The sequence below is a fragment of the Nicotiana sylvestris genome, chromosome 1, assembly GCF_000393655.2.
Source record: "Nicotiana sylvestris chromosome 1, ASM39365v2, whole genome shotgun sequence".
Lineage (NCBI taxonomy): Eukaryota > Viridiplantae > Streptophyta > Magnoliopsida > Solanales > Solanaceae > Nicotiana > Nicotiana sylvestris.
This window is the reverse complement of record NC_091057.1, coordinates 163,529,768-163,550,017: the sequence shown is the minus strand read 5'-3', so window position 1 is coordinate 163,550,017 and position 20,250 is coordinate 163,529,768. Positions and strand designations below refer to the sequence as shown.

The 20,250-nt window shown below is 35.2% G+C and overlaps 2 protein-coding genes across 5 annotated transcripts; one reads left to right on the top strand and one right to left on the bottom strand.

Annotated features, from left to right (window-relative positions):
* The first annotated feature begins 335 nt into the window (after positions 1–335).
* LOC104213499 (uncharacterized) lies at positions 336–6,956 on the top strand. 3 transcript variants are annotated; one of them, XM_009763020.2, is made up of 5 exons: positions 336–487; positions 2,067–2,393; positions 2,518–2,560; positions 6,171–6,370; positions 6,610–6,956. In XM_009763020.2, exons 2-4 carry the CDS (start codon positions 2,115–2,117, stop codon positions 6,320–6,322), a joined length of 474 nt encoding a protein of 157 aa, XP_009761322.1. In that variant the 5' UTR covers positions 336–487; positions 2,067–2,114; the 3' UTR covers positions 6,323–6,370; positions 6,610–6,956. The 3 variants fall into 3 exon arrangements, with proteins under 3 accessions (XP_009761322.1, XP_070026730.1, XP_070026728.1); XM_070170629.1 differs by lacking the exons at positions 336–487; positions 6,610–6,956 and adding an exon at positions 1,001–1,022 and having other exon boundaries at positions 6,171–6,566; XM_070170627.1 differs by lacking the exons at positions 336–487; positions 6,610–6,956 and having other exon boundaries at positions 1,985–2,393; positions 6,171–6,566.
* A 336-nt stretch (positions 6,957–7,292) lies between these two features.
* On the bottom strand, positions 7,293–12,337 carry LOC104213500 (peroxisomal membrane protein 11D-like). 2 transcript variants are annotated; one of them, XM_009763021.2, is made up of 8 exons: positions 12,091–12,337; positions 9,885–10,088; positions 8,618–8,692; positions 8,464–8,538; positions 8,284–8,364; positions 8,105–8,179; positions 7,826–7,999; positions 7,293–7,551 (listed from the first exon to the last, which is right to left on the bottom strand). In XM_009763021.2, exons 2-8 carry the CDS (start codon positions 10,071–10,073, stop codon positions 7,516–7,518), a joined length of 705 nt encoding a protein of 234 aa, XP_009761323.1. In that variant the 5' UTR covers positions 10,074–10,088; positions 12,091–12,337; the 3' UTR covers positions 7,293–7,515. The 2 variants fall into 2 exon arrangements, with proteins under 2 accessions (XP_009761323.1, XP_009761324.1); XM_009763022.2 differs by lacking the exon at positions 12,091–12,337 and adding an exon at positions 11,971–12,056.
* Between the last annotated feature and the right edge of the window lie 7,913 nt (positions 12,338–20,250).

Here is a 20,250-nt window from a genome sequence, read left to right as displayed (position 1 = left end):
AAAATGATATTTGAAAATTAGAGTTGTGTTTGGACATAAATATAATTTTGGATTATTTTTGAAGTTTATGAATGATCTAAGTGAAAATTTTTAAAAATAGTTTTTTGGAGTTTTTAAAATTTTCAAAAATTTTCAAACTCATCTTTAAGTGAAAATTAAAATTTTATGGTCAAATATTGATTTCGGAAAAAAATAAAAAATTCTTATATCTAAACGGGCTCTAAGGCCTCATTTATTCCACTTAATAAGGGTCTGAATCCGAATGAATCAAATCTTAGCCCATTAAGTATACTTGTTTTTTTATTTTTAAAAAGTCTGATTAGGTCTGATTGGGTCTGATTTAATTGAGTCTTAATTCCGTTCAGAGTTAAAAATACCGAAAATACACGCCTCTTTTTTCTCTCTCTTGACATCAGGCTATTTCTTCTAAACCCAAAACAAATTTCATCCTTCACACGTCTCTCTCGCAACCGCCGTTTTTTTCTGGGTAAGATTTTGAAAATTATACTTGGAATTCTCCATCTTGTTTCCACTTTTCTAATGGTAAATTTCAGTTTCGAGTTTAGGGTTCAAAAAAAACCCTTTTAAAATACGATTGAGAAGGGGCTAAACTAGAAGGTTTTGCTTGCCTCTTTTTTGTGTCTTGTTCTCACTTTTGGATATTCTATTTTGATTGAATCTCTGAATTTTCTGTAATTTTTCTTGATTTTGTTGACATCCCGATTCTCTAAATCGTAAATCTTAATTGGGACGTGTTCTAAATTGGTAGCAATGTTTTTTTCTCTTTTGCAGATTCACATAGTCCCTTTTGAACGTTCTTTTGTTTTCTTCAAGAATTGCATATTAGTGACTGAAATTCAATTTCTCTAGTTGAAATATAAACCGTAATTGGTGTTTATGAAGCTCGTCCAAAATTAAGAAACTTTGCTATGGCTAGAATTCGGATAATGAAGTTCTGTGTTGTTGAAATTAGAGCCGCTATAGTTTCATATTTGGCTAGAATTCGGATAATGTATACATAAGTAAGATTTATATTTCAGTGCTTTCTGAATATTTGTGTGCTATTGCTCTTGAATTATTCGTCATATGTTACATGTTTTATAATTGAACCATGCTTTCTTTTGTTTATTCAAGAATTGCTTCTTTACTTCCTCAATTTTTTTCCTATTTTGTGTTTAAGATCATACCATTTACTACATCTTTGCAATCTTCAAACAGATTATTTGCTTAGAAATATACAACTTATCTTAAGGGTGAGGCTAGTAAAGCCTTCGCTTTAGGCCCCAAAAATTTTGAGGCCCCAAAAAGTGTTGTAAAATACGTAATAATATTTTGACTTAGACAATTCTGAACTTTGTAGAAAAAAGTATAAAATCCGTGTAAAAAAAGTTTTAAAAAAACAAAGAATATTTACTTTTTAACATAAGAAATATTCTAGATCTTCAAATTAAACTACTCAAATCTTTGTATTAGCAAATAAAGTTTTTTACATCGAGATCTACGGTAATGCATTGCAAACATATGGCTAACATCTTACTAATTTGAATTAACACTTGATAATATAAATAGTAATATTACTAAATGAAGCTAAAAGTCATATATCTTGTATGAATATTTTACGTTCAAAATATTTTTTTGGTTACATTTCGTTACTACAATTGTTGTTATTATATATAATTTTCATTTATAGTTCAAATAGTTTAACAATTGGATCTTACATAAAATATTAATTTATATCTTATAATATTTCAATTTATTTCAAATAATAACTTTTTTTTGTTCAAATTAATATTTTCACTAATTGATGTAATATTTAATCACTTTTTTTTGAATTGTATATGTTCTTAATCTTAAAATAAAAAAAAACGAGGCCTAAATCTCATTAAAAATGTTTCTCATTTTCCTGCCTACTTCTCGTAGTATTACACATCTCACCCTAAAGGAAAAAAGAAAAAAAGAAAGAAAAAATAGAAAGTGAGAAAAGAGCTCCGCCGCTAGGGCAAAGAAGCAAACTGGAGTTTCATCTCTCATCGTTGATTCGCTGAGGCATAGCCCATTTTGAATAGGAGAGAACGTAACAGGGGACAGACAGTTTTGGAGCAGATTATCTTAAAATGGCGAACGCTCTTGTAAACAGAGCAGCTACGGTGAATCAGGCCACAAGCTACTTTAGGCTCTCTTCCAGTTTCCTCAGAAATCTGAGCACTGCGACCCCTGCTAACAATCCTTCAACGACGTCGTCGGCCGATGGACCGAAGAAGCCCAAACGAAAGAAAAAGAAGAATCTTTTTGAGGTGGCTCAGTTTCTGCCTAATTGGGGTATTGGTTATCACATGGCCAAGACTCATTGGACCGGTGTCTCCTATGAAATTACAAAAATCAATCTTTATAAGGTACCTCTTCTTTTTCTGGAGAAGTAATAGTGTAATATGCATTGGCGTACATTTGGGTTTACTTTCTAGGGTTTAAGGGTTTATGTGTAATTTTTTTTAATTGGGTTTCATTTTGAGTTTGCAGGATGGTAGACATGGTAAGGCTTGGGGACTTGCTTATAAAGATGGTGAGTCATGGATTTACCGTTTCTTGAGCATTATAGATTGAAAATTGCATTTTGTTGGCTTTTAATGAAAAGTGTTGAGCTCTGAATTCCTCATTTGAATAATCTTAAGTGTTCAAAATTTGTCGGAAACTTTCTATGCCTTATGTCAAACAATGATGATCTGCAAACTATAGGCGATAACAAGTGTAACTATTATTAAGCAACTTATCCGTGTAGGATAAGTGGGAGACCTAGAGAACACCTATTTGCATTAAAAAAAATAGTATTATTTAGTAAGGGAATTAAATACATCTCAATAGAGCAGAATGGATATAGAGGATTTACATAGCAACTGATTTGGGAATGAGGTGTAGTATTTTTCTTGATGACCCGTAAAATTATGGTCTTTAATGCAAACAACCAGCTTTTCTCAGGGTTTAGTTTCCACATTTGTGTTACATGTATTAGCCGGTAACAACCATACGCAGTTGATAACTTTACCATATTGTTAATAGCTTCACTTATATCTTCAACTCTCTATCTGGAATATGCTTTCTATCAAAAATTGCCTCCCTCAAACAGGAATCATCTTGGTTTGTTTATATTTTAGCTATGATATTAGATGTTGCTCTCTGCTATTTATCAACAAACTGAGATTTCTTTCTTGTTTTTCACGCATCAATTGTAGCATCTTATTGGCGCTTTTTTATGCAAAAACCTTTTTATGTCATCTAATCTGGTAGTCATGCTGTTGAGTTGGATTTTTGACAAGTCTTTTTGAAGAGTGAGTGGACATTGAGCTTGTATCGCACAAGAATTCTTGTATTAGCCTTTTTATTCTGAGAGTATGATGCTTTACCTATATTTTACAAATATCTAGTCGATGACAAGTACTCCTTCTATCCCAAAAAGGATGACATTTTATGAATTTCGAGAGTTAAACTTCTTAACTTTGACAATGAATTCGGAAATAGAACCGTCAAGTTTTTTTAAATAAAATTTATATATTTCGAAACTACATAAAAAGTATATAAGTCACAGTAATTGACAGTATAAAATATTTAAAAGGTATATGAATAAGTCATGGTCAAAGAACAACTAGTTTGACTCTCGAAATCCAAAAAAGTATCATCTTTTTTGGGACGGAGGGAGTATCAGTTTTATGGAGTTTAGCAAATGAAGGTTATCAAAAATAGAGTTTAGTAAATGAAAAGCAGGGATCTGTTCTATCTGGATTTTTGAATTTCATGTGAGTTTTAGCAAAAACTTAAGATCTTATTAGGAAGTGGATGAGGAAGGAACAGAGAGGACCAAATATGGTGAATGTGAATGCCTTGAGCTGTATTACATCTTATCAAAAGAAACGGATGTATATCACTTCTTATTGCATGACATATTGAGATAGAAATTGAGAAAAAGAAAACTTTGTCCTGTCTTGGTTCTCCTTTTACATTATAAAAAAAACGGAAAAGGGTCAAAAATACCCCTTTACTATGTGAAAAGGATCATTTATACCCTCCGTTATACTATTTGTCAATAATTGCCCCCGACGTTATAGAATTTGTATAAAAATACCCCTCCGCCGTTAGGGCCCTCCACCCTGGCCAATGCCATCCCACGTGGCTTGACATTTTGCAAAGGTGGAATCCACATGGGATGCCACATCAGGGCACCAACCCAATTTTACCTCCTTCCCCCAATTTTTCCTCCAATACCACCTTCCTCCTTCACCTAACCAGCTATATCGAATTTGGGGCTCAATCCGAGAAGAGAATGCATACTCATTTGGTTTACAAGCTGGATTTCCAGCAAAGAATGAGAAAAACGAACCCCAAGAGGAGTTGAACATAAAGCGAGAAGGGTCATTTCTGATTTAGATAAAGAGTCGGGATCAAGGTGAATGTTGGCAACTGATATGCCATCTTGCAAACCTTCTAATGACTGATTAATGAACATATAACTATATAAGAAGGATTTCATCTTTGAACTACCCCATTAAGGACAAAAATCAAGGTACCTTGAACCATGGACAAAAGAAAATCAAGCAGAGAACTTGGATGCAATATGTCATATACAAAAGGAATGTTTTGTGAGAGGCAATTCATCTGTTAAACCAAGATCTTGATACATTAACATGGTTTGTGGATGTTTTCCATTAATTAGCAGTAAATGAAAAGCAGGGATCTGTTCTATCTGGATTTTTGAATTTCATGTGAGTTTTAGCAAAAACTTAAGATCTTATTAGGAAGCGGATGAGGAAGGAACAGAGAGGACCAAATATGGTGAATGTGAATGCCTTGAGTTGTATTACATCTTATCAAAAGAAACGGATGTATATCACTTCTTATTGCTTGACATATTGAGATAGAAATTGAAAAAAAAAAAACTTTGTCCTGTCTTGGTTCTCCTTTTACATTATAAAAAAAAGGAAAAAAATAAGGCTCTCTTGCTTAAGCAGGGCCCAGCTCCAATTATTTGAGCAATATTGAGAATAACTAATTCTTTACCTGTGGTGAAAAGAAAAATATCTATGTACATAGTTTTGCATATGTTGTCAGAAGAAGATATGTGGATGCTTCTTAATGAACCCTTGGGTGGATTGTGGTATACTGACATTTGTTAATGCTGAGTCTGACAATACTCAATTAGAATTCTTAAAACCAAATACAATATCTAAACACTGTATGGCTCCACCACACGTAGCGTGACTCATCTTAACTCTAAAGGTTAGAAGCTTAACTTTCAGATATTAAAAATTGTATACAATTGTTCGCTCTGAGAGAGGTATATTATTCGTGGAGTGATGATAAAATTGTTGCTGTGAAATGGGCTAACACTAATCCTTTTCCCTGTTAGTTCAAAGTTAACAGATTTTTTCTGTCTGGGCTGTAGTGGAAGAGAAGGTAGGTCATAGTAATTAGTAAGGAAGTAAGTGTAAAAGCTGTGGTTAAAAAATTGTTCTCTAGATTCTTTCTGATGCAGTTTTTATTTTATATTTTGGGATGGGGGTTGGGGAGATCTTTTTAAGTGAAATTATTATTGCATGAAGATGAAGAGATAACAGAAAAAGTTTTGGGGTGTCAGTTTGAAAAGAAGATTTGCACCCAACTCAAGTAATAGCTGCTTGTTAGATAAATTATGGTCCTACTTTTAGACCTTACTCATTTTACGTATGATCCATGGGTTGGTTTTGGATTTCTTTTCCTGGATGCATCTCTTCGGTTTCTGGCATAGGAGTTTTTTAGAAATAGGGGTGGAAAGAAAGAAAGAGGAACTCCTATTATGTTCTTATCGCGAGGACCGCTAGTTGATTGCCTGTTTGCTGGTATATGCAGTCTAACAGCTCAATGGTTCATGTTGCATCCAGCTTTACCAGTAAAATATGGAACAAAGGACTAAGAGGAAATTAGTCCCAAGAGGGCTATTTAAATTCCATTACACGACAGACTTGCTAGTTTTATCTGACTATCCCACTTCCAAGTGATGATTTTTCTTTAGTTTCGTTTTATTGTCTCTCCAAGTCTTCCCAGATATTTGTATGACCTTAAAAATCATTCCTATTTACTCACTACTAATATTTCTGTCGTCAATGTTCGTCTTCTGCAAGTTATTAAAACAGTCTTCCATTCAGGTTTACCAATTGCTGACGCACCCAAGAAAATGAGTGGTGTACATAAGAGGTGTTGGAAGTACGTTGCAAATTTCAAGAAAGCTGAAGGAAGTCTTGATCAAATAAAGAAAGCTGAAGAAAGTACCCCAAATTCAGATGTTGAAGCTGCTTGAGGCAGTTTCCTTGATCTCATTAACTGCTTTAGCATTGGAATCTTCAAGGTCATTGCAGCTTCTTTTTGTTTGTGGTGGCATCGTGTTAATGAAGTAGCATTCAGTGAGCTTCAGTCTGTTGCCTTCTATCATGAAGTTATAGCACCTAGTTTGCCTTATTTTAGAAAGAACCGATGGAAATGTGGACTCATTTCAGAAACTAGCTCTTTTTAGTTTTTAATAATAGATATTTTTATTTGCTGCAGTTGCACCCTAATATTTATAATAGATATTTTTATTTGCTGCAGCTGCACCCTAATATTTCACTCCTTTGAAGTCCCAGCTTCATGAGAGAAAAAGAAAAGAAAGATTTGCTCTAGGTTCACCAAGTTTTCACGATCGTTCTTTTTCGAGCTTCTGGAGACTGTGCTCGAGTACAAAAGAGATGTTTTCTAATAATCTATGTTGCGAAGCTTGTAGTTGTCTTCAAGACCAAAATGTACCTCCAATACTCTACTGAATTATTTATTACAAGATTACCTGCCGGTTTTGAACAATGATGAGGATTGTGACTTAGGGTTATGATTTTCTTTTCTTTTATGTTTCTACATTACTTTGCAAGTAAAAACCGTCCATTCTCTTTGATGGTTTGTTACTACATAGTCTCCCACCAGTTCTTTTTAGTTTTAGAGCTGCATAAGCCACTTGTAGATCAGAGTATCCTGCTTCTGTATTTTTCTTTTATCACATGGTTAAACCTTATCGTACAGGTGGTATGACAAGATAACAAATATTTCAGTATTATAGTTGCACTCCTGCGCATTGAAAGTTCAACAGCATTGGTGTAAAACAAATCTCTAGTCCTCACAACTAGAGACGCTTCGATATACTGTTGACTATAATCTGGAGATTATTTTTTTGATCAGTAAACTATGAACTGGAGATCTTCTTGAAGTACGATATGTTGCCTTCAAATGCCATACATTCAAAATGTAGTAAATCTAAGACGCAGCATATCATTATTAAAGTTCTGTACCAAGGTAAATTTTCACTGTAACATGTAGACAAGGTAAATTTTCACTGTAACATGTAGACAAAGTGCTAAGACCTCCACTGCAACATGTAGACAAACTGCAGAAACTCATAAGCAGTATTTATATCATAAATAATTATTCTAGTGATCTTGGGAATTCTTCAACGGCATCAGAGCCTTTTTACGATGTCTTGGCCTTTGCCGGTGCTGGAAGCAACTGCACAAGGAAAATAAGACATCTCAATACACTCTCATTTTTTATAAGCTTTGTTCCTTTTGAAAAGACTTCTTGAAGTTGCGTTAATCTAAGGCATCCAAAACTTCTTATTTCGGCACGCTGCACAAATTTTTCTTCTTAAATTGTAAATTATTTCCACTTTTTTTTTTATGAGTAATAAATTATTTCCACTTTAGTTGATAGTATCACTTGTAGCTTTAAGTAGACCAGGAGAAGATGAAAACGTAACTTGACATACAAAATTGATATATACCTGATAACATGATATCAACGAGGTAACAAATCCAAAGGCTCCTGTTACACGAGGAGTGACTTTCTTAGGTGCCAATTGCAGCAACCCAACAGCAACTACTATATCCATGCCTGCTTTAATCAGGGCTAGAGACCTCTCATTGGACTTCTGAAGCTTACTCCGGTATTGCTCATTCTACAATGCAAGATTCACAAACAACAGAATGTAGAATAATCTTCAAAGGGAAATTCCACAGTGCTACCAAATAACCATAATGCATGATGCCTGCAATTGGCAAACCTTATATTTGTCGGTATTCTTAAGTTCCTTCTCCAGTTTTTTCATTGATGCTGAAAGCATTGCGAGCTCCCCAATCTGCGGTAACATAAGTGTAAGACAAGCTATTGGCATAAAAGCAAACACTAGGAGCAATGATTAAGCACTAATTTCACATGCTAAATAGTAAGGTAAGAAATAACCTCCACTAAGGTAGTGCATATCGAGGAACCCATCCAACAAAAGAGAGAGATCCTGCCAATTAACTCGTGGCGTTCTTTGTTCTGTGTAAAACAAAACAAGAATGTTAGAACATTTTCCCTTCACTATCTTATCTCTAGAGAAACTGAACGACTACACAATACAAAAAAAAAAATTATTACCTTGTAAATGCCTGTCCTTCCAAGCCACACAATTTGATCCAGAAACAAGAAAGTTGACAGCAATGCATTTTTTGACTGAAATAACCAGCAGCATTGTTAGACAGGTAATACAAGAATAACGAAGAGACCACAAGAAGAGAGAGTTAGTGTTTACCTTTCCCAACAAGATGAGAGGAAGTGGGGTTCCTGGGGCAGTTGGGCTAATAAGACCATGCAGATCATTGATAAACTGTAGCAGAAACGGTTAAGACATAATAGATAATGTTGAACATAAATGCTATTATTATTATTATTATTATTATTATTATTATTACCACTCTTTAAAACAATAGAAATTACGGAAAAGGTCCTGAAATATCCCTTTACTATTAGAAATTGTTTAAAATTACCCTCTGTTATACTATTGGATCAGAAGAACCCTTGCCGTCTTACTATTCAAACACATATACCCCTTCTTTGACGCACGTGGCACGCATCCAAGGCTCTTGGTACACTTGGTCTTAAATTAAACTCGACCCGCCCCATTACCCAAGACCCAGAATCTAACCCTCTTCTTCTTCCACCTTATCCCCTCCATTCCCTTCTTCTTCCACCTTACTCCCTTTTCAATCTTGAATATTTGGCCAAAATTTTGCTAACATTATGAATTTATATAAACGACAAATAATGACATTTATCGAGTTCATTAAACTTATGAATCCCAAATTTCATGTGTAACAAAACAGATATATAGGTATTTCACCTTATAAATATATGCCAACAAAATTTTAGTTGGATAAAATTGATGGGCAACTCACAGGCCACAGCCTGTCTCAGTTTCTTCGATCGCCACTCATTCTTTTATAAACTGGTTTTCTTGTAAGGCAAAGATTGGTCTACTTTTCATCATGCATTTTTAGGCTTCTTTTGGATTTTCTTTTGGGTGTGATTTTGAAACAACTACTTTGAAATAAAATAACCGTCATGTTAAGTTGTAGTATATGATTTTAAATTTGTTTTTGGAAGATCAGTCATGAACTTGGTTTCTTAGAATTAGTATAAGTTTTTTACTTTCGTTTTTGATTTCCCAAAAAATAAAGAATTTAATTTCACCTTATTTATACTAACTACATATTAGTTCTTTTGGGTGTGGTCATGGAAGAAAAAAGGAATGGAGGGGATAAGGTGGAAGAAGAAGAGGGTTAGGTTATGGGTTCTGGGTCTTGGGTAATGGGGCGGGTCGAGTTTAATTTAAGACCAGATGTACCAAGAGCTTTGGATGCGTGCCACGTGTCCAGTCCGTCAAAGAAGGGGTATATGTATTTGAATAGTAAGACGGCAAGGGTTTTACTGATCCAATAGTATAACGGAGGGTAATTTTAAACAATTTTTAATAGTACCTTTTCCGTAGAAATTAATGGGTTAACATGAATTGTCCTAACCTTGAAAAGACGGAACACTTTCCTTGCTAAGCTAGTTGATTTGTCAACATTTTGTGCAGTGCCAGGCTCTCCATTACTCAGGAATTTTGAACCATATTGTATAGCCCTACATATCTTGTCCCTTGCCTCCGCTTTGTTCAAGTACAAGACTGCAAGGGCAAGCTCTGCTCTGGCAGCATCTAGGCTCATTTTACCGTATGAAAACTGCAAAATAAAAGGTTAACAGAATAAGAAAACTGGATATGTGATAGAAAGACAAGATACAGCACTAGCCAAACTGATTAATTCTCTAATCGACTACCATTTTGTAGGTTTTCCCAAGAAACATAACAAACTACGATGAATCCCTACAAATCCGGATGTGTAGAGTCTAGACTAGTCTAAGCATGTGTATGCCATTGCTTGCAGGTTTCCCTTTCAAAAAAACCGGGGGGTGGGGGGTGGGGGGGGGGGGACAGGCGCATTTTGGAGAAAAGTTTCTAGTCGGAGAGCTGACTTGATATCTCAAATACAGGAGAACTAAGAAGAGTCAGATAAGAGTTCAAAAGCAACATGAGCAATCAAAAGAATCTGATAACCAAAGAAGTAGCATCAAACGGTGATGATGATGATGATTCGAAAGGAGGAGAACTACGAAACTAATGTTTACTGTTAGATGCACATCTCAATTTTCTTCATAAGAGTCTCATCACTCATGGTAAAAGAAGAAAAAGCACATTCTATGAACTAAGCAAATTGATGTTATTCCATAAAACTATGCTGGAAGGAGATTGCGTTTATTAGCAAATTTAACAATGAATACCATCTCCCTATGATCTTTTTATTTTGAATATCTCGAGTTGAGAATTACCCTCATTCAATCATTTTAGTGCCTAAAGCATGATTTCTGTGCTTAGTGCATAAGTAGTTCAGTAAGTCTACCATTGCTAAACGTGAAGGTGAAAGCTTGGCAGAAATGGGAGAGGACTTAGTCCATGTCTCATGGCCCTTAAAACAAATGAATGCATGAACAAAGTTGATTTAGATAATGGGGTAGTCATGTAGAAGGATGTTCATTGCGGTCTTTTTTATCAACTCACACATTGCATTTGTTCATAGCAATAAGGTTTCATGTTCTTATTTCTGTTTAACAACTCAATGCAAATTTGTGTTTCCAAGATTTTCTTTTGCAGTTCTCATTTCTCAACTCATTAATTTTTCCAAAAAATCAATTATAGCTTGTAGCACTCTCTCATCTCTAAATATAGGCTCTACCCAAACTTTCACAAGCCATTTTTTAATATATCTCATTGATCATCCCTCCATTACCATCCAAATATTTTTTCTCAGTATCACAAAAAACTTTTACTGGTTTGGCAAAAACGATGAACTGCAAACTCTTCGCCACAATTTTACATGCCTCCAAGTTCCCATGGTCATAATCATTGTATACAAATAAACTACTCAGGCTACATAAACGCAACCACAAAGGATGGCAAAAGAGGAACCATCAAACTATTCAGGAGCACAACCCAAACCCTTAACCTCCTCCGAAATCCTGGTCCTTATCAATTTTCACCAGCTCACATGCTTTTCAGATATTCATATCATTCCAAGTTCAGCTCAAAGATACTCAAAACAAAAGTTAAACTGGAAAATCCTAGACTCAACCGTAATTAACTTCCAATCAACAAACAAAAAATAGAAACGTATTCTTTATTTCAAGGGGATCAACAGAGATGCAGAAAGTTAATACAACAAATGGAACTCATAATTAACTAAAGATTCAATCTTTTTGTAGAAGTGAAGTACAACCCAGTAATTAAAGATTCATTAGAATCAGAAAGAATACTAAACTAAAAGCCAGCAATGTGAACTAATCAGTACTAAAAGATTCAATATTTTTGTAGAAGTAAACTAAAAGGCCAGCAATTAAAGGTTCAATAGAATCAGAAAAACTATAAAACTAAAACCCAGTAATTAAAGATTCAATAGAACCAGAAAGAATGTTCACCAATAATCAAGAATCCCATATTGGGACCGAACAAACTCAAGAAAAATACAATTCTGATTAACAGAAGAGAAAAAAGAATCAAAATTTTGATACCTGCTGAAGGGATTACAGCAAAGCAAGAGATAGGGTTCGTGAATTGAACAAAAAGAGAAATACCATTTTAAGCAGCAAAGTTTATATATATATATAAAAAAAAAGTGAGAGTTGGCTTACCGGGATTTGTGCCACAGTATTTTGCCTCGAAAGCCACAATAGCTAAGGAATAAAAAAAGGAAAGGAAATTATTGACGAGAGAGCTGTGTCTGAACTGTTTTTTCAATCTTGTAATCTCGGTTAAGATGATAGACTCGAGACTAAATTGCGTAAGGCGCTTTGTTGATAATGATAAGGGCTTGCTTGGTCCTCTCTTTTTTTTTCTCTAAACTTCAGCCCACCAAAAAAAAAAAAAATTGTTAATAATATTTATCATAAAAACGTATTCTTATAATTTATATAAAACTAGTACTACATATATCATAAGTTCTAGAGTACTTTTTATATATTTCGTTTTGTATCATGAGTTGGCTTTCTATTTTTATAAGTTGAGAGTTGCGAATTGTAGTGCACCGCAAAGATGACGGTTTTTGTTCAGTGGCGGATCCAGAATTTTAAAGTGATGGATGCTCGCCAATAAAAAATCCGAAAAAAGAGGAAAAAAAGTTTAGTTATGGGTGCTCACTCAATATTTATCTAACTATATTTATAATTGTCTATGCAAATTTACTAAATCCGGTTAAAAGTAATGGGTGCTCAAGCACCTATAAGTATCAATGTACATCCGCTACTGTTTTTGTTATAGGCTTAGCACTTAGGGCGTCAGCTGAGGTCTTTCTCCGGTAAGTAGGGGTGGGCATAGTTTGGACGAACCCGAAATTCAAATCAAAATTCAATTTTTTTGAATTTTTGGTTTGAATTTTCGGACTACAGATTAAATTTTGGATTTTGTATTTGATATTTCGGAATTTGGATATTCGAAAATCCGAAATTTTTGTACTTTATATTTAGTTAATTATTTATATGCCAGTTGTAATAAGTTCAACATCCTACCCATTAAATATTATCTTATATATTCAATATTAATTACTAAATTACTGTCATGATACTTTTATTTGGATATGATTTTACTGTAACTACTTCTTACCAGCTGTATTAACGTCTTTGTCATTTTCTTAATAATAATTTCATTGCTTGAATACTTTATTTGGATGATTGCGGTGACAATAAGGAACTTTTCAGGCAATTTAACATGAGTAGTTCATTTAAATATTTATTTTTTGTAAAAAAAAAAAAGAAAAGAAAAATTTAAACTTATAAGCTCAAAATCGAAAATTCAAAATATGCAAACCGATTAATTCGAAACCGACTTAAAAAATCTGATCCAATCCGAACTTATTTGGATTGGATTTGAATTGTCATTTCTTCAATCTGAAAACCAAAAATCCAATCCGAAATTTTTATACACTTCGAACTGCACGAACGCCTGCCCTACTGGTGGGCTCTACCAACAACTAGGAATATTAAAAATAAGAACTGAATACGATTACATTATGTAAAAAATACATTATCCGAGTTGTTATGTTGTATGTAAAAAGGAAGGAGCTGCCTAGGGCATTTCATTTTAATTGAATGTGTTGATAAATTACATGTTGTTGTTGTTTCCTGTAACTTCTTATAAATATGGAATGATGGAAGATCAAGTTTTTAACTTTTCCACTCTTAGATATATATTATCCTTTTTATCAGCTACCTACAACAGTAATATACGTAAATATAAATGATATAACTGAAACAAAAATTAATTCGAGCCCACTGGTGTTTCCTTAAGAAATTTAATCCCCTCCTAGTACCCAAGGTTATGGATTATTTCCTCCCAGGATAGAACGAATTACACACTGGTGTAGCGGTACTTCAAACCTCAGTATTTCAGCGAACGCAAAGTTCGGCAGCAAATCACACTTACAGTTGCTTTGTTTGTAGTTTTAAAACAATGCAGAACAAGGGAGGAGAACTCAGAAGTCGAATGAAAATTCTGAGAGGAAGGAATGTAATGTATAGCCGATGTTGAATTCTTACTGAAGAGGATATCAGATTGCAATTCGTTTTTCCAGTGTATACATAGTGTATACAGAGTGTAGTTTGAGTGTATACAAAGTGTATATCAATTATATACAGAGTGTATATCAATTGTATACTGAGTGTTTCGAGTGTTTTTTTTCCGGTGTGTTCTTCTTTCTCTACAAATTCTGCTCTATTTATAGCAGTCATTTGAGAAAAATCTGCCCCCTCCATGGTGGAACAAGCATTAGGATATCATGGAGGAAGTACTTACATGCTGGAATGAACACTTACTTGGTGGGAGGAGCACTTGGCCATGGTGGGAGGTGCACTAGGCATCTTGTTGCTTTCTTGGTGCAACACAATATACGGATTGGAAAACATCTGTTACAAACACGGATTATATCACGTTAATATTCACTATTAACAAATAAATTTGGTCCAAATAATTAATCAATCGATCGATCATTTGATCAAATCCAAATCCAAATCCCATTTCCCATTCACTTTCATTTTAAGACTACTTCATCTTAAACAAAAACTCAACAATCCAAAACTCAACAATCCCCCACATGAATGGGGAATGGCTATATCACGGAAGTATGCATGAAAAAACTTGTGTGATTTGCAAGCAAGAATTAATTGCATCTGGATAAGTAGGTTTCCCATTGAACTTTCCGTAGTGAACTTATGTCGGATATACTCGGTCAATCGGTAGATATGATATCTTTGAACCGTCGAACTTTAGTGTATACCTAGACAACCATAAGTCACACAATCAATCCCTTAACCGTCTTTGTTCTCATTGTTGTGTTCGTTTCAGCCATGAACACTGCCTGGTTTCATAAGTGCGTAGAGAATTGGCCTTGCAAAATTCTCCTTGAAGCGGCTAACACTTCACACTTACATAGGTGATTCCTAAACGTGTCATCCCGTAGATACACTATTTGATATACCCTGTATCAAATTTAGAAATCATTAAAAAGCCTTAATGCTTTATCCTTGGTACTGAACATTGTCTCATCACGAGAATGGACTAAATAATTTTGTTGACAATGTTGAACCGTCATTAATGACTTTGTTTGATCTCTTTGAACCTAGATCTTGGGATCTCCAGTCTTCTAGGTAGAGTTACCGCCACAATGACTTGTTCTCGGCCATAGTCCCATTTCCCTCGATAATTTCTCAACTACCTCTCTAGTTAGGCCTTTTGTAAGTGGATCCGATATATTATCACTTGACTTTACATAGTCAATCGTGATAATTCCTCTAGAGAGAAGTTGCCTAACGGTTTTATGTCTTCGTCGTATATGACGAGATTTACCGTTATACATAACGCTCCCAGTCCTTCCAATTGCCGCTTGGCTATCACAGTGTATGCATATTGGTGCCAACGGTTTGGGCCAAAATGGAATGTCTTCCAAGAAATTTCGGAGCCATTCAGCTTCTTCACCGGCTTTATCTAAGGCTATGAACTCAGCCTCCATTGTAGAGCGGGCAATACATGTTTGTTTGGACGACTTCCAAGATATCGCTCCTCCACCAATAGTGAATACATATCCACTTGTGGACTTCGAATCAGTTGAACCGGTGATCCAATTTGCATCACAATATCCTTCAATCACCGCAGGATATTTACTGTAGTGCAAATCAAAGTTTTGGGTATGTTCTAAGTATCCCAAAACTCGTTTCATTGCCATCCAGTGAGATTGACCTGGATTGCTCGTGTATCGACTTAGTTTACTTATAGCACAAGCTATATCTGGTCGTGTACAATTCATGATGTACATTAAGCATCCCAACACACGAGCATAATCCAATTGTGATATGCTTTGGCCTTTGTTCTTTGCTAGTGCAAGATTCACGTCAATTGGAGTCTTTGCAACTTTAAAGCCCAAGTGCTTGAATTTTTCAAGTACTGTCTTAATATAATGAGATTGTGACAATGCCAGGCCTTGAGGAGTCTTTTGGATCTTAATCCCCAGAATTAAATCTGCAATTCCCAAGTCCTTCATATCAAACTTGCTAGTTAGCATACGCTTAGTAGCATTTATGTTGGCAATGTTATTACTCATTATCAGCATATCATCCACATATAGGCAAACAATGACTATGTGATTTGGAACATTTTTAATGTACACACATTTATCACATTCATTTATCTTAAAACCATTTGACAACATTGTTTGGTCAAATTTCGCATGCCATTGTTTGGGTGCTTGTTTTAGTCCGTAAAGGGACTTAACAAGTCTACATACCTTATTTTCTTTACCTGGAACCACAAACCCTTCAGGTTGTTCCATGTAAATTTCTTCCTCCAACTCTCCATTTAAGAAGGCCGTTTTAACATCCATTTGATGAATTTCAAGACCATACACTGCAGCTAATGCTACTAACATCCGTATGGACGTAATCCTTGTAACTGGGGAGTATGTATCAAAGTAGTCAAGACCTTCTCATTGTCTATACCCTTTGACAACAAGTCTTGCCTTAAATTTATCAATAGTGCCATCATCTTTCATTTTTCTCTTAAAAATCCATTTAGAACCCAAAGGTTTATTTCCAGGAGGAAGATCAACCAATTCCCATGTATGGTTGTTCAATATGGATTCTATTTCACTATTGACTGCCTCTTTCCAGAACAATGATTCCGAAGAAGACATAGCTTCTTTAAATGTTCGAGGCTCATTTTCCAATAAGAAAGTCACAAAATCTGGTCCAAACGAAGTAGACGTTCTTTGACGTTTACTACGTCTTGGATCCCCCTGATTAAATGTACTTTCTTTTGTTTCTTCCCGAGGTCGTTTAGATCCTTCACCAATCGACTCGCATTCCTTTTTATACGGATATATATTTTCAAAGAACTCAGCATTATCTGATTCTATAACCGTATTATTATGAATGTCGGGATTTTCTGATTTATGAACCAGAAATCGATATGCTTTACTATTAGTCGCATATCCTATGAAAACACAATCAACTGTTTTCGGTCCTATTTTTACCCTTTTGGGTTTAGGAACTTGCACTTTTGCCAAACACCCCCACACTTTAAAATAATTCAAGTTGGGCTTCCTTCCTTTCCATTTTTCATATGGAATGGATTGTGTTTTGCTATGGGGTACTCGATTTAGTATTCGGCTGGCCGTAAGAACGGCTTCCCCCCACAAGTTCTGTGGCAAACCAGAACTTATCAACAATGCGTTCATCATCTCCTTTAATGAACGATTCTTTCTTTCCGCAATCCCATTGGATTGGGGCGTGTAAGGGGCTGTTGTTTGATGAATAATTCCATATTCTAAACATATTTGTTCAAAAGGAGATTCATATTCACCACCCCTATCACTTCTTATCATTTTGATTTTCTTGTTAAGTTGCGTTTCAACTTCATTTTTGTATTGCTTGAATGCGTCTATTGCTTCATCTTTACTATTAAGTAAGTAAACATAGCAATATCGAGTACTATCGTCAATAAAAGTTATGAAATACTTCTTTCCACCGCGAGATGGTATTGACTTCATGTCACAAATATCTGTGTGAATTAAGTCTAAAGGATTTGAATTCCTTTCAACCGACTTATAAGGATGTTTAACATACTTAGATTCCACACATATTTGACATTTTGATTTTTCGCATTCAAACTTAGGCAATACTTCCAGGTTAATCATTTTTCGCAAGGTTTTATAATTGACATGACCCAAACGTACATGCCATAAATCATTTGACTCAAGTAAGTAAGAAGAAGCTGAAGTTTTATTATTAGTTTCAACAACTATTACATTCAGCTTGAAAAGGCCCTCAGTAAGGTAACCTTTTCCTACAAACATTTCATTCTTACTAATCACTACCTTGTCAGATACAAAAACGCACTTGAAACCGTGCTTTACAAGAAGTCCAGTAGAGACTAAGTTCTTCCTAATCTCGGGAACATGAAGGACGTTGTTCAAAGTCATGACCTTGCCAGAAGTCATCTTGAGAAATATCTTACTGTATCCTTCAATGTTTGTTGTAGCAGCATTTCCCATAGAGAGCGTCTCTTCGGGTCCAGCAGAAGCATATGTAGAAAATGCTTCCCTCACAGCACAAACATAGTGAGTGGCTCCAGAATCAATCCACCACTCCTTTGGGTTTCCTACCAGGTTGCATTCAGAAAGCATGGCGCACAAGTCATCAACATCATCATGCTTTTCTACCATGTTGCTTGACCCCTTTGCTTGTCTTTCTTCCGAGCACGACACTCCGTAGATTTGTGTCCGATTTTCCCACAGTTGTAGCAGTTTCCACTGAACCGCTTCTTGCTTGGGTTGTATTTCGGACCAAAAACCTTCTTTCTCTTTTTGTTATCTTCAACAATATTTGCTCCCATTATTGTTGAATTTCCACGGCATCTCCTTTCAGCAGCTTTATTGTCCTCTTCGATTCTCAATCGAACAATGAGATCTTCAAGGGACATCTCCTTTCGTTTGTGTTTCAAATAATTTTGAAAGTCCTTCCACAATGGAGGCAACTTCTCAATTATTGCTGCTACTTGGAATGCCTCATTGATGACAAGACCTTCAATGAAAATTCCGTTAGTAAAATTACTAAAAATTTTACTTTCAACATTAGCATTCATTTGAAATATACCTTCAGCAAGTAGATCATGAATAATCACTTGTAACTCCTGGACTTGGGTAATAACAGACTTGCTATCTACCATTTTGTAGTCCAAAATTTTGCAGCGACGAATTTCTTCATCCCGGCATCTTCAGTTTTGTATTTCTTTTCAAGCGCATTCCACAATTCTTTTGACGTCTCCACGCCATTGTATACATTATACAGATTATCCTCCAGTCCGCTAAGAATATAATTCCTGCACAAGAAGTCAGAATGCTTTCACGCCTCAATCACGAGAAAGCTATCATTCTCTGGAGTTTCATCTGGAAGATCAGGAACATCTTCATTGATGAACTTCTGTAGACATAACGTAGTCAAGTAGAAGAACATCATTTGCTGCCAGCACTTGAAAACCATCCCGGAAAATTTTCCGGGTTTCTCTGTCGGTGCCAACGCCGGAGTTCGACTTGTCGATGCGTTGGCAGTCATCATCGGAACAGCTTGATTTCCGTCATTCTCCATTTTTACTGTAAAAATGACACAAACAAACGTTTAATAAACGTTAAAAACTGGAGTGAAAAATCACGTAGATTTTAATCTCCAACAAAATGCCACGAAGGCTTTACTCTCCAAATGGGAGTACACAAAACCACAAAGGTTTTAAGTTTCCAGAATAATAAAAGTAACACAAATACAGAAATTAAAATTATTAAATTCCTTAAGCTTGTTGTTGTTGTTTCCTGTATAGTACTTCTTATCTGGTATAAATATGGAATGATGGAAGATCAAGTTTTTAATTTTTCCACTCTTAGATATATATTATCCTCTTTATCAGCTACCTACATCATTAATATATATAAATATAAATGAAACAAAAATTAATTCGAGCCCACTGAATTCACAGTGTTTCCTTAAGGAATTTAATCCCCTCCTAGTACCCAAGGTTATGGATTATTTCCTCTCAGGATAGAACGAATTACACACTGGTGTAACGGTACTTTAAACCCCAGTATTTCAGCGAACGCAAAGTTCGGCAGCAAATCATACTTACAGTTGCTTTGTTTGTAGTTTTAAAACAATGCAGAACAAGGGAGGAGAACTCAGAAATCGAATGGAAATTCTGAGAGGAAGGAATGCAATGTATAGCCGATGTTGAATTCTTACTGAAGAGGATATCAGATTGCAATTCGTTTTTCCAGTGTATACCAGTGTATACAGAGTGTAGTTTGAGTGTATACAAAGTGTATATCAATTATATACAGAGTGTATATCAATTGTATACTGAATGTTTCGAGTGTTTTTTTTTTCGGTGTGTTCTTCTTTCTCTACAAATTCTGCTCTATTTATAGCAGTCATGTGAGAGAAATCTGCCCCCTCCATGGTGGAACAAGCATTAGGATATCATGGAGGAAGCACTTACATGGTGGAATGAACACTTGCTTGGTGGGGGGAGCACTTGGCCATGGTGGGAGGTGCACTAGGCATCTTGTTGCTTTCTTGGTGCAACACAATACACGGATTAAAAAACATCCGTTACAAACACGGATTATATCACGTTAATATTCACTATTAACAAATAAATTTGGTCCAAATAATTAATCAATCGATCGATCATTTGATCAAATCCGAATCCAAATCCAAATCTCATTTCCCATTCACTCTCATTTTAAGACTATTTCATCTTAA

Coding starts and splice junctions, on each gene's coding strand:
- LOC104213499 (XM_009763020.2), top strand. CDS start 2,115: ATGGCGAACGCTCTTGTAAACAGAGCAGCTACGGTGAATCAGGCCACA. Junction 2,394..2,517: donor CAAAAATCAATCTTTATAAG/GTACCTCTTCTT, acceptor TTGAGTTTGCAG/GATGGTAGACATGGTAAGGC. Junction 2,561..6,170: donor GGGACTTGCTTATAAAGATG/GTGAGTCATGGA, acceptor TCTTCCATTCAG/GTTTACCAATTGCTGACGCA.
- LOC104213500 (XM_009763021.2), bottom strand. CDS start 10,073: ATGAGCCTAGATGCTGCCAGAGCAGAGCTTGCCCTTGCAGTCTTGTAC. Junction 8,539..8,617: donor CTCTCATCTTGTTGGGAAAG/GTAAACACTAAC, acceptor TGGTTATTTCAG/TCAAAAAATGCATTGCTGTC. Junction 7,552..7,825: donor CGTTGATATCATGTTATCAG/GTATATATCAAT, acceptor TTCCTTGTGCAG/TTGCTTCCAGCACCGGCAAA.